The sequence below is a fragment of the Mustelus asterias genome, chromosome 17 (assembly GCF_964213995.1).
Source record: "Mustelus asterias chromosome 17, sMusAst1.hap1.1, whole genome shotgun sequence".
Taxonomy (NCBI): domain Eukaryota; kingdom Metazoa; phylum Chordata; class Chondrichthyes; order Carcharhiniformes; family Triakidae; genus Mustelus; species Mustelus asterias.
In genome coordinates, this window is record NC_135817.1 from 68689764 (window position 1) to 68707459 (window position 17696).

At 39.6% G+C, this 17696-nt stretch overlaps 1 protein-coding gene across 3 annotated transcripts in view; it reads left to right on the forward strand.

Annotated features, from left to right (window-relative positions):
- cep97 (centrosomal protein 97) overlaps positions 1 to 17696 on the forward strand; it is an 82951-nt gene that overhangs the window by 33129 nt on the left and 32126 nt on the right. For 2 of the 3 annotated variants that reach the window (XM_078232912.1, XM_078232913.1), the window contains exons 4-5: positions 9037 to 9195; positions 12836 to 12937. In XM_078232912.1, the coding sequence (XP_078089038.1) occupies positions 9037 to 9195; positions 12836 to 12937 (261 nt within the window). Of the gene's footprint in view, positions 1 to 7431; positions 7483 to 9036; positions 9196 to 12835; positions 12938 to 17696 lie in introns of those variants that run through there. The other variant, XM_078232914.1, reaches the window with a different exon arrangement.

Here is a 17696-nt window from a genome sequence, read left to right on the forward strand (position 1 = left end):
TTTGTATAGCCCCCAAGATAACTTTTCACTATGTTAATAAATGTGACAAATCAAATCAAAATTGCCTTTGCAGTATCCAGTGCCTTCAGTCTTTTTATTATGTGGAGGGAATGAAATTGTCTCAAGACTGGCATCTGTGATGCAGGAAATCTTGGGATGAGGCTGAGATGGATCCTTCATTTGGCAATTTTGGCTGAAGGTGTTGCAAATGCTTCAGCCTTATCATTTGTACTGATTGGGAAGCCACATTGGGGATATTTGTGGAGCCACACCCTCCTGTTAATTGTTTTAATATCCATCACCATTCGTGACTGGATGTTTTAAGACTGAAGATCTTTGATCTTCTGTTGTGTTGTAGGATTGCTTAGCTCTGTTTGGCATGCAAGTATTCCTGTATTCGTGCTTTACCAGGGGATGCCACTGAGTGGCGCTGCACTGCAGTGACCCAGATTTTTGCTCCTTGTTTTCATCTTTCAGCTTTTAATTTTTCAATTTTTTTTAGTTTTGTTTGAATTGTTTTCTCTTTCCTGCTTTTTGGATTTTTTTGAGGTAGAGCTGTGATTTTTAGGTGGTGGAGCTGCTGGGGCATGTGTAAGGCCGGGCGGTGTGATGTTTTTTAGAGGGGGGAGGCGTGCACAAAGGATGGGAATTACTGGATCTAAATGTACGACCAGCAGGCTGTGCCTGAACTCACAGGATCTGCAACATTGCGAGTTACAATCATAATCTTGCCTGCATGGGTACTAATAAGAGATGAGACTGCCTCAATTTAGGTTGAGTGGGAAAGAAACAAGAAGGCATGAGACATTGTGTGAAGGGGAGAGGGCAATGTTTGTCAATAAAGGACAATCTGATTCTGGGGTAGAGGCTGACTGTATTTAGAAAATGAGACCGAGAATGAAAATGTAGGGTCAGTCAGAAATAAGATTGAGATTCAGACCTGCACAGAATTTTTGTCTGAATTTGTGTGCTCATTTATCAAAACATTCGAGGACATGCATTTGACATTGATGGATTTGATTTAGCACACCATGATAGATCTACCACTGCCAGAAATAAATCCCAATGAGGGTTTATATGTATGTATGTGAATAAACATTAGCCCAAAGTTTTCAGGTTAGGAAACATTACCTCGAATTGCCTTGGATATTTAAAATGTAACTCCCCAACACTCATTTCTCATACTCCCTAGTGCCTGATGGCCTACATCCTAGGGTATTAAAGGACGTGGCAGCGGAAATAGTGGATTGATTGGTTGCAATATTTTAAAATTCCCTGGTTGTAGGTATGGTTCCAATGGATTGGAAAAATGCTAATGTAATGCTTCCATTCAAAAAGGGAGGGAGGCACAAAGTAGGAAACTATATACCAGTTAGTTTAACGTCTGTTGTTGGGAAATTGTTAGAATCCATTATTAAGGAAGTAATAACAGGACATTTGGAAAGTCAAAACACAATCCATCAGAGTCAGCATGGTTTTATAAAGGGTAAATCATGGTTCGATGAATTTGCTGGAGTTTTTCAAAGATGTAACAAGCCAAATGGATAGTGGGGATCCTGTAGATGTAGTGTATCTGGGCTTTAGGAAGATGTTTGATGTGCAGCACATAAGATTAATACACAAGGTAAGATCACATGGGGTTAGGGGTAATCATTAGCTTGGATAGAAGACTGGCTAACTGACAGAAGCAGAGAGTCGGAATAAATGGGTCTTTTTCTGGCAAGATGTCATTAGTGGGGTACCACAGGGTTTGGTCCTCATGCTCCAACTATTTGCAATCAATGACTTGGATACAAGGCTAGAAGGTACTATAGCCAAATTTACAGATGATACTAAAATAGATGGGACTGTAGGTTGCAATGAGGAAATAAGAAATTTACTAATGGATATAGATAGGTTGAGTGGGCCAAAATGTGGCAGATTGAGTTTAACATGGATAAGTTTGAGGTTATCCATTTTGGTTGGAAAAATGGAAAGACAACTTATTATCTAAATGGAGAGAGACTTTCGGGCGCTTTGGTGCAGAGAGATCTGGGTGTTCTCATGCATGAGTCACAGAAAACCGGTATGCAGATATAGCAGGTAATAAGAAAAGCAAATGGAATTGTGGCATTGATAGCTAAAAGAATAGAGTATAAAAATAAGGAAGTGTTGCTGAACTATACAAGGCATTGGTGAAACTGCACCTGGAATATTGTGTACAGTTTTGGTCCCCTTATTTGAGGAAAGACGTAGTGGCATTAGAGGCAGCTCAGAGGAGGTTTACTAGATTGATTCCAGAGATGAGGGTTTGTCTTATAAAGAGGGATTGAGCAGTTTAAGCCTGTACTCTCTGAAGTTTAGAAAAATGGGAGGAGATCTAATTGAGGCATATAAGATGATAAAAGGTATTGACAAAGTAGATACAGAGCCGATGCTTCCTCTTGTAAGGCAATCTAGAAAAAGAGGTCATAGTTTTCAAGGGTCGTGAATCTGTGGAATTCTCTACCCCAGAGTGCAGTGGATGCCAGGTCATTGAGTAAATTTAAGGAGGAGATAGACAGATTTTTAATTAGTAATAGGTTGAAAGGTTATGGAAAATGGGTTGGGAAGTGTAGTTGAGGCCATGATGAGATCAGCCAGGATCGTATTGAATGGCAGAGCAGAGGCTCCAGGGGCAGAATTGCCTACTCCTGCTCCTAGGTCATATGTTCTTATGTAACACACACACACAAAGATTAAATACAGATGAGGTTAGAACTGTCATTATAAAATTTGAACTTAATTCTGTCTCTCTTTTGATGCAGGCATAATTTCGTTAGTTAAGTTGACATTTTAGTTGGAGTGAATGTCTATTTGAAGCAAAGGATACTCGTGAATCTGTAAAGCCGCTTACGAATCGAATGGATTTTATTAGGCGGGTTCAAAAACAGTGATTTCAAGTAACATGATTTTGCAATAGGCTTCACTTTTTGAACTAGAAGAATCTTGTGTTACTATCAACAAATGGGTGGTAGCGAAGCAATTCAAGCTTGTGAATCCACGGAAAGCATGTGGCCAAGTTCAGATCAGCAGAAAATTCTTAAGGAACATGCTCATCAGTTGGCAGTTCCTTTCTCTTTGGTTTTTCAGAAAGTACTTGATGTGCATTCTGTTCTTTGCAGTTGGAAATCAGCCATCATCATTTCGGCTGCCAAGAAGTTGCAAGCTGCCTTGTTGAATGATTACCAACCAGTTGCTCTTATGTCAATAGTCGTGAAGTTTTTTGAGCACAGTATCAAGGCACCTTTTAGATCCTCTTGTTTCCCATATTGAAAAGTTACAATTTGCCTATCAACCCCATGTCAGTAGATGATGCTGTTCTGACCTTGGTCCATCTCATTCAACAGCACTCTGATAAATCAGGCAACTATGCTCGCGCTACCTTTGTTGGTTTCCTTTCAACTTTTAATACCATGCAAGATTATCATCATAACCTTGATGTCAATCCTACTCTCATACTTCGAAATAAGTAGCTCTTTAAAACAGGACCCAATGGGTGTTGGTTTTTGGGATTTACTCTGAGCCAATGTTAATGAATATTGGATCTTCTCTGTTGTGTACTGTCATGTTTACTTTTCATCCTCCAATACAGATTGTTGATTAGAATTCAAAAACATGATCCTGAAGCATGCTGATGATACAGTACTTGTGGGTCTCATCAGCGAAAATGAAGTAAACTATAGGGACACTGGCGAAGTTTGTAAAATTGTGCAGTAACAAATGGAACAAAAACAAGACAAAAGAACTAGTTATTGACTTTGGAGAAAATCAGTTTGACTATATTCCTGTGAAGATTTATGACGTGGACATTGAAATAGTTACCAACTACAGGTTTCTAGGTGTCAGTGTAGATGAGTTGCATTGGAGAGAACAGTGATGGCCAAGGGACATGCATGATTATACTAATTTAGTAAATTAAAATCTTTTGGCGTAGATCCTACAATGATGAAACACTTCCATACAGCTGTGGTTGAAAATGTTAGTCTTTTTGGATGTCGTGCCTGGCACTATTTTATGGGTATGGAGATTATTAAACCAGACAGGAAGGGTATAAAATAAGCAAATCTCTCCAGATGAAATCTGCTGTCAAGAATTTCATTCGTTGTTTCTGTACTATTGCCTATTGCATTCTGGAAGAAAAAGAAAGCTACAATCCCTCAGATATGGGGCAAATCAGTTCCTGAACTTGTTTCTGCCTTTTCCTATAAGAACTTGTAGCAAGGGTTTGATGAATGGAAAAGGATATGCACTCAGGATGGACCTACTGACTATTTTAATGTATTGGAATAAATTTTAATACATGTTCAATTCAAGTTAAATCTCTGTGATTGGGTAATTTTATTTCTTATTTCTTTATTCATTTACAAGTAATTTGTTTAACAAATATGATTGCCAGAAATGAAAATTGGGTTGAATTGACACATTTGTATGTAAATTTTATTTATTAGTCACAAGTAGGCTTACATTAACACTGCAATGAAGTTACTGTGAAATTCCCCTAGTCGCCACAATCTGGCGCCTGTTCGGGTCAATGTACCTAACCAGCATGTCTTTCAGACTGTGGGAGGATACTGGTGCACCTGGAGGAAACTCATGCAGACACGGGGAGAAGGTGCAAACTCCACACAGACAGTGACCGAAGCTGGGAATCGAACCCAGGTCCCTGGCGCTGTGAGGCAGCAGTGCTTGCCACTGTGCCGCCTCTTGGGTGTGGAATTGAGTTTGTAATTAAACGGAATTTGCTGAAGGGACACTGGCTTGTGTTGTTCTGGGCATGTCCTTCTGCATTTTTCTTTGAACCAGAGATGATTCCATGGCTTATTGTGGAACGAGGGCTATGTCAGGCCATCAGGTTACACCCTGTGATTGAATACAATTTTGCTCCTGCTGGTAGCCCACTGCGTCTCAGTGCATGCCTGGTTTTGAGCTGCTATCTGTTCTGAATCTATCCTATTTATCATGGTGGGACTATGCTCAGTGTGGAAGATTGACGAGGACTGTATGGTAGTCATGCCTCCCTTTAATGTCATAGACAAAAGCACGTGCAAACCATTGGCTTGGTGATGACAAGATCTAGCAGGTTTCTCCCTCTTTATTTTGTAAATTTTTAGGGCGTATTTAAGCTCCAAATCCACTTACTTGATATTCATTTGAGATTTTAACTATTCGGGCAATAGGATACGATTTATTGATGATGTATCTTGGGAAACATCTATTAAGTGACAAAGTATACTTAAACTGGCAACAACTTTCCTGGCTCAACACAGTTCTTGCTTCCTGATTCAGCCCAGAGTGTGAGGTGACATAGGTCCTCTCCTCTCACTCTCTCGCTCAAGTCCTCTGGTCTTCTGCAGTAAAAACTGCTGCCTTATTAACTTTTTATTAACTCTGGCAATGCAGCCAGCATAATTAAGGATCCCACGCATCATGGACATTCTCTCTCCCACCTTCGGGGGGAAAAAGATACAAAAGTCTGAGGTCACGTATCAACCGACCCGAGAACCGCTTCTTCCCTGCTGCTGTCAGACTTTTGAATGGACCTACCTTGCCTTAAGTTGATCTTTCTCTACACCCTAGCTATGACTGTAATACTACATTCTGCACTCTCTCGTTTCCTTCTCTATGATCGGTATGTTTTGTCTGTATAGCGCGCAAGAAACAATACTTTTCACTGTATGCTGATACATGTGACAATAAATCAAATCAAATTTTTCGAGCCATAACCCACAATGTGATCATTGGTATAGCATTCTGATTGGCCTACATGAGGTGAGGCTATTTTCTCATTGGCTGAAGGGGTACATGATCAATTGGTGATTGGTCCATGAGGGTGATGGTCACAACTGATGTCAATTCCCATTATCTCTTGACTGATTGCTTAAAAAGGCTGTTACTTATCGGACTATTCTCCTGGTTATAAGTTTATTACTTAAAATGACTAGCTGCTTAGATAAAGGATGTTTTATGATATTTTCTTTGCCCATTTATTGCTTAATTGGTGCAAGTTCCTTATTAAATCAACATCTTTACAGTGACTGTTTTTACAGGCTATTTGCTAGGTGATGTTTTTCTCATTCACGTTTTTGGTATTCGAAATGAGTTCTTTTACTTTTAAAACAAAGGATTGAGTGCTAAAGTTATTAACCTTAAAACCATAGTCCTAATACAAAAGATTGCAAAATAGGTAGTACTTAAATTTTATACACGCTCTGTATAACTTTTAAGTGTAAAGCAGTAATTGGTGTTTAAAATGTAAGGTTATACAGTCTCCTTATACATTCAGTTAACGCGTTGTCTTAAAAATTTAGAAGATGTATAGTCACAAAACTAATCACACACTTAAAATTTAACTTTAATACAAAGAATACATTGAGCCAAATGCACTTTTTTTTCTAAAACACTGCACATTAAAACTAACTTAATGTAGAACATATCTGTTGTTAACTTTACTGTACTGATAACACCAGGTTTAGATGGAGAAAATAGTGTGAGAAGACGTATTCCTGCCCAATCGACCTTGAAGGTTGCAAGTGTTTGGCTCTGTGTAATGGAAATAAGTACAGTTCTGTTCTGTATTTAACTCACTAGTGTGTTATGCTGTCTAAAGTCCTATGGTACATTTGTCTGTCAGATGAAGCGAGACAGAGTCACATTATGATACTAGAAAAAGGAGCAGGAGTCCGATCTTCAGCCCCTTGAGTCTGCACCAACATTTAATAAGAGTGTGGCTGATCTGCTAATAAGCTCAGATCCGTATCCCCCCAATCCTGATAACCTATTGTCCTGTTGCTTACCAAGAATATATCCACCTTTGCCTTAAAAATATTCAACGACTTTGCTTCCGCCACCTTATCAGAAAGAGACTCTTCAAGTGAAAATATTTGCTTCATCTCCTTTTTAAATGGGCAACCCCTTTTTACTTTGAAACATTCTCTTCACATCCACTCGACCCCTCAGGATCAGTATGTTTCAATCAAGTTGTCTGTTAGTCTTTCAAACTCTAGCAGATACAAGCCTATCCTGTCCAACGTTTCCTCATAGACAACCCACCATTTCAGGTATTAGTATGATAAACCTCCTTTGAACTGCTTCCAACACATTTACATCCTTCCTTAAATGAGGTAACCAATACTGTACACAGTACTCCAGATGTGGTCTCACTAGTGTCTTGTACAACTGAAGCATAACCTCTCTATTTTTGTATTCAATTCTCTTGAAATACTGAAATCCTCTATTGGTTAAAGTTTAAACAGGATAATATACTATTAGGTTAATAGATTAATATGCTTTGTGTGTAAACGAAACTAAAACTAATCATTAAACATTCATTTATTTACTGTTCCCTCATTCTCTGCTGCAGGCCCAGCCTGGCAGTTATGTCCTTTAGGACTTGGGCAGCTTTGTCAGTAGTGGCGCTACCAAACTATTATTGGTGATGGACATTGAAGATCCCCACCCAGGGTATGTTTTGTGCCATTGCCACCCTTAGTGCTTCTTCCAAGTGGTGGTCAACCTAGAGTGTTGATTCATCAGCCAAGGGAGGGTGGTAGGTGCTGATCAGTTGGATATTTCCTTGTCCATGTTTGACCTGATGCCATGTGACTTCATGGGGTTTGGAGTCGATGACTCCCAGGGCACCTACCTCCTGACTGCATATCATTGTGGCTTGCTGCTTCTGCTGGTTCTGTCCTGCCGGTGGGACAGAAAATAGTACTGGTCTTGCCTGGGACATTGGTGATAACATATGATTTTAAGAGTTTGACTGTCAGGCTGTTGCTTGACTTATCTGTGATGCAGCTCTCCCAATTTTAGTAAGAAGGACGTTGCAGGCTAAGATGTGCCGTTGTCATTTCTGGTACCTATGTCAATACAGTAAGAAGTTTAACAACACCAGGTTAAAGTCCAACAGGTTTATGTGGCTTTTGCTACCAAATAAACCTGTTGGACTTTAACCTGGTGTTGTTAAACTTCTTACTGTGTTTACCCCAGTCCAACGCCCGCATCTCCACATCATGACCTATGTCAATGCCAGGTGGTCTGTCTAGTTTCTATTCCATTTTGACTAAAACCTTGGTGCTCTTTTAACCCTAAGTGGAGTTTGTAATCCCATATCCTCCACAAAGACTTTTGCATTTCCATCATTGTCTCAATCTGCATCCCTGCCTTTGTTTATCTCCATATAAGGTTTCAAATTATTTCTGTGCCAGTCTTCATGCTCCATCCTTTATAAACTTTAGCTTATAACTCTTGCCTGTTTCTTAACTTGCACCATGTCCTGTTGACCTGTTGTTTTTATTGCTTGCTGATTTACATTGACTTCCAGTCTCCTGGGATCTCCAGTATGAAATTCTCAGCCCTATATTTACATTCATTCATGGTTCTTCATCACTCTCTATCTCTGTAACTCACGTTAGTCATTCAGCTCTGAGAATTTTTAATTAATTCAACTTTGACTTCTTATGCATGTCTCACAAACATCACCTCACTATCAATGGCTTTGAGCTGTGGAATTCATTCCTGAAAATTCTGTCCACCTCTACTATTTTTCTTTAAAATCATTCTGAAATTCTACCTCTTTAACCAAGCATTTGCCTTTTCTCATATTTACATCTTTGGTGACAATTTACATTTCTCTTGTGCTTTGGGGCATTTTTCTACATGTAAATAGGCTACTTAAATGAAGCTATTATTTTCTGTAATGCTCAGCAGCCTATATTTATCAGAGTTATAGTCCAAATATAATTTTAAAAAGCTCAAGCTAACTATGGTAGATATAAATTTCTTAACTGAATAGTGTCCCATTTGCACTTAACAGCTATGCTACCAGATCAAAATACATTGCCTCTTTACCATGTCTACCACCTAGAGAAATTGATTCTGAGCAGAAAATTTGCATTCCAAAGAAATTGTAACTTCTATTTAAAAACATAAACTAAATGATACACTGTCAAGAAAAAGAAAACATGAATTGTATTTTATAATGTGATTAATTCAACTTTTTTGTACCTCTTAAAGTTATCTGTAGCCAACAATCGTCTAGTCCGGATGATAGGTGTCGCAAAACTTGTCAACCTGCGAGTTTTAAATTTGCCGAACAACAGTATTGGAAATGTGGAAGGTCTGAAGGATTTGGTTCATCTAGAATGGCTCAATTTAGCTGGAAACAACATTAAGGTATTGTGCATTTGCTTAATTAAATCTGAACTCCCAACACTCAAACACATTGGTTTTCTTTCAAAGTATTTTTTTCTTCAATATCACAACCTGAGGATAAATTTTTGAATGCTAAATAAATAGCTTTATGAAACCAATTTACATAATGTGCATTCTATTTAGTTTCTCAGTCTTCATTTGGTAGTATAGAACTTGAGTATTGCTTGAAAAAAGAGACATGTCCGGACACATAAGGGGAAAACAACAATTTATCCTGTATGCAAAGAAATTGGTTGGCAAGTGAATTTTAATAGGTAGAGGCATTGCCATGAAGAATGCACCAGTTGGTGACTGACAGATAGCTGCCAATGTTGCTTGAAATTTAAACCAGGCATCTTGACTCTTATTGGTTGAAATATTGCCCTGGGAAATGAACCAGCGAATGGCTGTCACTTATTTTGTTTAACTGAAACACATGCAATGCTCAACTGACAATCTTATGACTAGCTATCTTAAATTGGTTGCCAGCTTAATTCTTAGCACAGTGAGGATTATTTAGCAAATGTTGTCCAATCGCAGAATCACATCACTTGACTTGATCTCAAATAGGAATATCATAAAATCCATTATCAGACCTGCGATGTACTTTTATATCAAGTATAAACAACTGCCATCATCCAGCCTACCATGTATTATCTCTTTTTTTTTTTAAAAGCCAGTTCTTATAGCTTGTATGAACACTTTTTTTTCAACTTCTTTTGCCTCTTGATGATACAGTTGCTAGCTTACTTGAAGAAAAAAAAAATTTTTGGATCACTTTTGTTCCTGACTTGAATTTTAATGATCTTCACAAACAATCTTCTTCCATTCCTCCATCCTGGTCATTGTGACTAACATCGCATTTTACCACACCCAATTTAATAATCTTCTGCTTTCATCATTGTTCCTTCAGATCGGAACAATATGCATGTCACTACACTACTTAGGAAAGTTGAGAGGGGAAAGGTGGGAAATTATAGACCAGTTTGCCTCTTGTGTGGTCAGGAAATTTGCTGGAGTCTGTAATTAAAGATACGACATCTGGATAATCTGAACATTTTTATGTGACCAGAAAAAGCCAGCAAATATTTATGAAGGGATGGTCATGCCTGGTGCATCTTTTGAAGAGGTGACTAAAGTAGTGGGAAGGGGATGTCAATGACTGGTATTCATGTGGACTTCCAGAAGGCATTTGATAAAGTACCTAAAGTTATTGTTAGGTAAAGTTGAAGCTCATGGAATTGAAGGTAGATTATTGATCTTATTAGGGAATTGTCTGCGAGGTGACAGAAAACAGGGTTAGTGAACAGATACTTTAATTGACAGAATGTGGCTGGTGTCATAGAAATCATAGAAACCCCACAGTGCAGAAGGAGGCCATTCGGCCCATCGAGTCTGCACCGACCACAATCCCACCCAGGCCCTACCCCCACATATTTACCCGCTAATCCCTCTAACCTACGCATCTCAGGATTCTAAGGGGCAATTTTTAACCTGGCCAATCAAGCTAACCCGCACATCTTTGGACTGTGGGAGGAAACCGGAGCACCTGGAGGAAACCCACGCAGACACAAGGAGAATGTGCAAACTCCACACAGACAGGTGTCCTGTAGGAATCCGCATTAGAGCCTCCACTATCTTCTGTATTCGTCAATGACTTGGGTGATGGTACAGAAAGCCACAATATATGCTGATGACACAAAAGTAAATGGTGTTGTATGCGCTGTGATTGGAAGTGTAAAATCACAGGCAGCTGTTGATAAATTAGTGAATGGACAAGACTGGAAAATGGATTTTGTTGCAAGCAAACGTGAGGTCATCCACTTTGGACCTTCCTAGGCTATTGCAGAGGGTATTTAACAAATTACATTACTCTGGGTTTGGAGTTATATATAGGACAGACCAAAAAGGATTGCTGATTTCTTGGGTCAGTTTCTTGGGTTTTCATTGTTCCTTCATAAGGAACTCTTCAAATAGACAATAAAAATATAACAAAACTTACTCCAACTTAAATCAAAGAAAGGATTTAATAAAGAAACTTCATTACTCCAAACCTGGGGCCTTGCCCTGGGCCAATCCAAGTTCCCCACAATTCCCAACAGGTTCTTCTTTATAGTGAGTCAGCTGACCATCACATTCTGTAATTGGTTCCATGGTTTACTGGGTCAGCTGACCCTTATAGCTTGTTACCATTGGTCACATTACATCCAGTACAAAGTTGTCACCGGTTACATTCTAACATTCATGACAATTATAGTTTCAAGGTCACCATTAGCTTTAAATTCCAAATTGCATCAACTGCTGTGCTGAAATTTGAACCCATGTTTGAGAACATTAGTCTGGGCCTCTTGATTACTAGCCCAGTGACATTACCACTATGCCACAATCTCCCCATTTCGTCTGCTGCTCCACTGGTGATTTTATTTAGAGTCATGGAGTCAGTGTGCCTCTAGAACTCTGTCTTCATAAACTTTGTATCATTTGTTATTACCTAGGGTATCTCCAAAGCTTTGAAAGAAATGGCACAGTATGCTTCTTGGCAAATCATCAGCATATGATTTTAGCTTCAAAACTCTGTTCCTGATTATGTAGTTTCCTCAAATTGCTATTGTTTATAGCTGTTTCTCAATTAACTCTGCCGATTTTTCAACTATCTTGTTTTCAGTTCAATGATTGCATCACCTGACTTTTTTGCTAAGAGTTTTTATTTACATTACAGTCCTTCACCTCGGGTCAAAACTTATGATTTTCTCCCAGTACATTAACCAGATTGCTGCAAAATGATCTCCTTGTCCATTTCAATGAAGCCACTTTCTTCTTATCTATCTTGCAATTGCAATTTTATCTGTTATATTTGATGGCCCCCATACGTAGTCTACCTCCAGGATTCTCATTTCTTTAAAAAAAAACTATTACAATGTGAAATATTTTAATTACTCCTCCAATTTACTATCTCTGTTATTCTTTCATGGAATGAGTATCACTGGCAAGACCAGCATTTGTTGCCAATCACTAATTGCTTTTGAGATGCCTTGAACAGCTGCAATCCATCTGTTGTAGGCACACACACACTGCTGTTAGATAGGGAGTTCGAGGATTTTGACCAAGCAACACTGGAGGAACAGCAATATATTCCCAAGTCAGGCTGATGTGTGGCTTGGAGGGTGGTGGTGTTCCCATGTGTCTGCTGGCTTTGTCCTTCTAGGTGGTAGGCGTCGTGGGTTTGGAAGGTGTTGTTGGAAGCGGCTATAGTAGTTGCATCAGTGCACCTTGTAGATGGTACATACAGCTGCCACTGCATGTAGGTGGTAAAGGGACTGAATGTTCAAGATGGTGGATGGGGTGTTAATCAAGCAGGCTGCTTTGTGCTGGATTGTGTCAAGCTTCTTGTGTTGTTTGAACCATTCAACATATCTTCAGAAGGCAGTTAGAAATAGAGGGAGTTAAGCCCAGCACATCAGCAGGACAAGTTTATCTAAGATTTGACATTCAGTTCATGAACCAAATTTGTATTGAATATATTATTTCTACTGTTCAAAAAAATCACCTGTGATGTATGTTCAAGCAAATCATTATGATAATGCATGATTTTTCTCTGATATATTATTTCTGCTTTTTACAGATCATGGAACCAGTTAATAGCTGCTTAGCACTTCGACATTTAGATTTGTCAGACAACAACATTTCCCTGATAGGTGACCTATCAAAGCTACTGTTTCTGCAGGTAAGATATGCATTCAATGCTTCACCATGATTAAGAAAACAAATATTTATTTGGGATGTTGTAGAATCCTTTCTCTTTAAACTCCGTTTTAACTTTATTTTTGATTTTTCCCTTCATCACTTTATATCAACCACATTTTCCCAACCATAAAGAGATGATGAGACAGCCAACTTCAGTCACTGCCTGTTTGAGTTGTGTTATGCAAGTTGTGATTAATAATCTTGGTTGCCTCATCGGTGCCCTGTTTATTTTCACTCCTGCCTATAAAGGTAGAGATGGTCATCACTGTTGAAGCAGTTGGTTAGCCCCACGTGCCATGAAAAGTAAATGAGCCATGCGTGATTACATATTTGATTCAGGCACGTTATTTAGCCACATACTTTGGAGGGAGTGAGTTTTAATCTCCAAAGACAAGCAAAAGGTATAGAATTCTACAACACCATCTCAACCCACTTACTTCCAGTTTTAATGGAGACAGGGCCAGATCCATGAGTAGAAACTTTCTCCTGTCACATCCATGCGTTTGGCTGACCCCTGATAAACTGAATACACTTGTTTCTAGTGTGGGTGTGTTGGTAATAAGGACACAAATTTAAGATGGTTAAAAAAATGATTTCTTTGTTGTTGAAGGAGACTTGCCATTTTTCTTTTTGTAAATGCAGTTAGGTTGTTGCTTAAGTTTTTTTTAAAAAAAATGAAGAATGAGGATCAAGCAGGAAAACTAGATTAGACCAGGTGGATTATGGAAAAAAAAAACCCACCAATAACAGCCAAAAGCCTATCTTAGTCCTGTAAAGTTCAATGATTCTTTGACTGGAATACTTTGAGATATAATTAATGCAGAGAATCATTTTGTTTTTGGACAACACTGATAACTTTACCGAAAGGGCATTAACTGTAAGAAGAGGCACAAACAAGATCGCAATGCTCTTTGGCATCTTGCTTTTGTACAATTTATCACAAGGCCTTGTTGCAGTCATAAGCCAGATCAAAATGACTCAATTCATAGTTAACTGCTGAACTATCATACCAACCTTTTCCTAAATTTCTACATTTTTTATAATACATGTCTCGTTTGTTTTCCATTTGAATCAAACATGGAGGCCCATCCTTTTTTTTAAAACTCTCAAACCAAACGTGTATATATGATTTAAATAATTGTAATCTACTTCTGTTCGAACAGCAGTCAACTGCTATCTACAGATATGGAGATGTCACCTTTTGTTCTTTGATTGCCTTAAAGTTCCACCTTCCTACCTATGAATACAAATACAAAGCGTTTGGCTGACCCCTATGAATACAAATACAAAGGGGCGGCAAAGGGGCATACGGCAAAGGGGCATACGAAGGGGCGGCACAAATACAAAGCGTTTGGCTGACCCCTATGAATACAAATACAAAAGGGTGGCACGGTAGCACAGTGGTTAGCACTGCTGCTTCACAGCTCCAGGGACCTGGGTTCGATTCCCGGCTTGGGTCACTGTCTGTGTGGAGTTTGCACATTCTCCTCGTGTCTGCGTGGGTTTCCTCCGGGTGCTCTGGTTTCCTCCCACAGTCCAAAGATGTGCGGGTTAGGTTGATTGGCCATGCTAAAAATTGCCCTTAGTGTCCTGAGATGCGTAAATTAAAGGGATTAGTAGGTAAATATGTAAGGATATGGGGGTAGGGCCTGGGTGGGATTGTGGTCGGTGCAGACTCGATGGGCCGAATGGCCTCTTTCTGTACTGTAGGGTTTCTATGATTTCTATGATGAAATCTAGGACATTACTTAGCAAACATTTAGGGATGTAATTTCACCATGGAAAATCATGCATCAGGTAGATTTTATTTATTATTTCATCGGATGTGGGTATGAGTGGCTAGGCCAGTGTTTGTTGCCCATCCCTAATTGCCCTTAAAGGTGGTGGTGAACCAACCTCTTGAAACACTGCAGTCCATGTAGTGTGGGTAAATCCACAGTGGTGTTAGGAAGGGAATTCCAGGATTTCGATCCAGCAACAGTGAGGGAACAGCTAAATTCCTAGTCAGGATGGTCTTTGGCTTGGAGGAAAGCTTGCAGTTGGTGGTGTTCTTGTGCATCTGCTACCCTTATTCTTTTGAGGTGGTAGAGGTTATGGGTTTGGCAGGAACCTTGATGAGTTGTCGCAGTGCATCTTGTATATGGTACATTTTGCTGCCTCTCTGCATTAGTGGTGGGGGGAGTGAATGTTTAAGTGGTGGATGGAGTGTCAGTCAAGTTAACCTGCTTCACCCTGGATGGTGTTCAGCTTCTCCAGTGCATTCATTCGGGAAAGTGGAGAGTATTCCATCACACTCCTTACTTATATCTTGTATGTGGTAGATAGACTTTGGGGAATCAGGAGGCCAGTTGCTTGTCACAGAATCTGCAGATTCTGACCTAGCCTTGTAGCCACAGAGTTGATATGATAGGCCCAGTTCATTTCCTGGTCAATGTTAACCTCCAGAATGTTGATGGTGGGGAATTCAGCCATGGGAATGCCATTTAATGTCGAGGGGAAATCGTCATTGCCTAACACTTGGGCTGGCAAGTGGCAAATATCATTCATGCCCCACACACCTGAATATTATCAGATCTTGCTGTGTATGGGTACGGACTGTTTCAGTTTCTGAGGAGTTATGAATGGTATTGAACATTGTTCAATCATCAACAAACTTTGTGCAATCATCAGCGAACATCTTGTCAAGGTACTGGAGTAAAAGGAAGAATCAAGTAAAATCAAGATTAAAAACAAAATTGGTATAAACTAAAGAATTGGATAAAAGGGGAACCAATAGGAGTGCAGCTCTCTGAAGGGATGTTTTTGATGTGTAAATTCGCTCAGCAGCTGGAAAACAAGTATTTACCTAAGCGACTAAGGTGCTAAAGTGTTAGAACTGTAGAAGGGATGAGTTCAAAGATAAGATTATAATTCACGCCGATATGCTAAAAGCCTGATTCAATGTGATATTAGATAGAATGACATCAAGGGGAAGAAACGGTATATCCATAGCAGGGTAAGTAGTTACCACCATAGCCACACCCAGCTGGAGAAGGCAGTTTGACTCCCAGAAATCAAATTGGTGCTGAAAGCTGCTGTTTTAAAAAAAAGTTCTCGGAGAAGAAATGCTACATTGAACTGGAGAGAGATTTCCCCAGACTGGAAGGTAACTTATGGGTGGGAACTATATGCTGGATTTAGCTCATAGAGTTGTATAATATTGGATGTTTAGGAAAGGGGCATTTTTCAGAGTTCAGAAATGTAGATAGCTAGGAACAGGGCTTAAGTTCATGAGACAGTGTATATAGACATCATTGAAGTAAAGTATGATGATGTAGTATATTGTAGTCTTTCTTGTGTATTTTATGATCATTGATTACAAGGTAGGTTTGTTCCTCACTGATTTGTATATCTTTCTTCACATTATACGAAATTGAAAGTATAGACCACTAAGAACCCATGTTCCAAGTTACCCTTCTGGGCTTTGGAATACCCTTGCATTTAACATCAATGGGGTTCGTAATCCCCACTTCTGATTGAAGGATGGTTGTTAATGACCATTGCTGAAGATGGGCAGGCCTAGGACACTACCCTGACAAACTCGTACAGTGATGTTCTGGGACTAAGACGATTGACCTTGAATAACCACAACCTTTCTTGTGCAAGGTATGATTCAATCCAGTGAGGAAGTTTCTCCCTGATTTCCATTGACTCCAGTTTTGCCAGTGTTCCTTGATGCCACTCTTGGTCCAATGTTGTCTTGATGTCAAGGGTAGTCACTCTCAACTCGCCTCTGGAATTCAGCTCTTTTGTAAGTGTTTGGATAGAGGTTGTAGTGAGGTCAGGAGCTGAGTGGCCCTGGCAGAACTGAAGCTGAACGTCAGTGAGCAGGGCATTGTTGAGCAAGTGCCGCTTCACAGCACTGTTGACGACAGCTTCCATCACTTTGTTGATGATCAAGACTAGACTGACGGGGTGGTAATTTGCCCTGCCCTTTCTGGATAGGACCTACCTGGGCAATTTCCCACATTATTGGGTAGTTTTGTGCGCACGCGGCCTTTTGTTATGTGTTTAATTGTCCACCACCATTTGGGACTGGATATGGCAGGACAGCAGAGCCCAGAGCTGATCCAGTGCATGTGTTATTGCTTAGCCCTGTTTATTGCACGCTGCTTGACATGCAAGTGGTTCTATGTTGCAGCTTTACTAGATTGAGACACGGTTTTTAGATATTCCTGGTACTGCTCGTGGCATGCACTTCTGCACTCTTCATTTATGGAAAATGAAATGGGCTGCAATTAAACCATACTAAAGAACGAACTTTCATTTATAGTACCTTTTATGACCCACAGCCATGTCCCAAAGAATTTTACAGCCACTTTGTTGTAATGTGGGGAAACATGACAGCCAATTTGTGCACAGCATTCCAATTGATATAGGTTGAGTGATAAATATTGCCAAAGATCCGCAGGGTTTCCTTCCCTCTCTCTAATCTAGTGATTTGCACTCCCACTCCAATTTTGGCCTCTTGACTATCATCAATTTTTATTGCTCCACTGTTGGCAGCTATGTCTTGAACTGCCAAGTTCCGAAGTTATAGAGTTCCTGTGTAAATATCTCAACCTTTCTACCTCTCTTTCCTTCTTTAAGACACTCCTTAAGACCTACATCCCCTAATATCTATTATGTGAACCTTTCTCTATATTAAAGATGCTATATAACTACAAGCTGTTGGTGCTGATGGAATGAGAGATATTTGT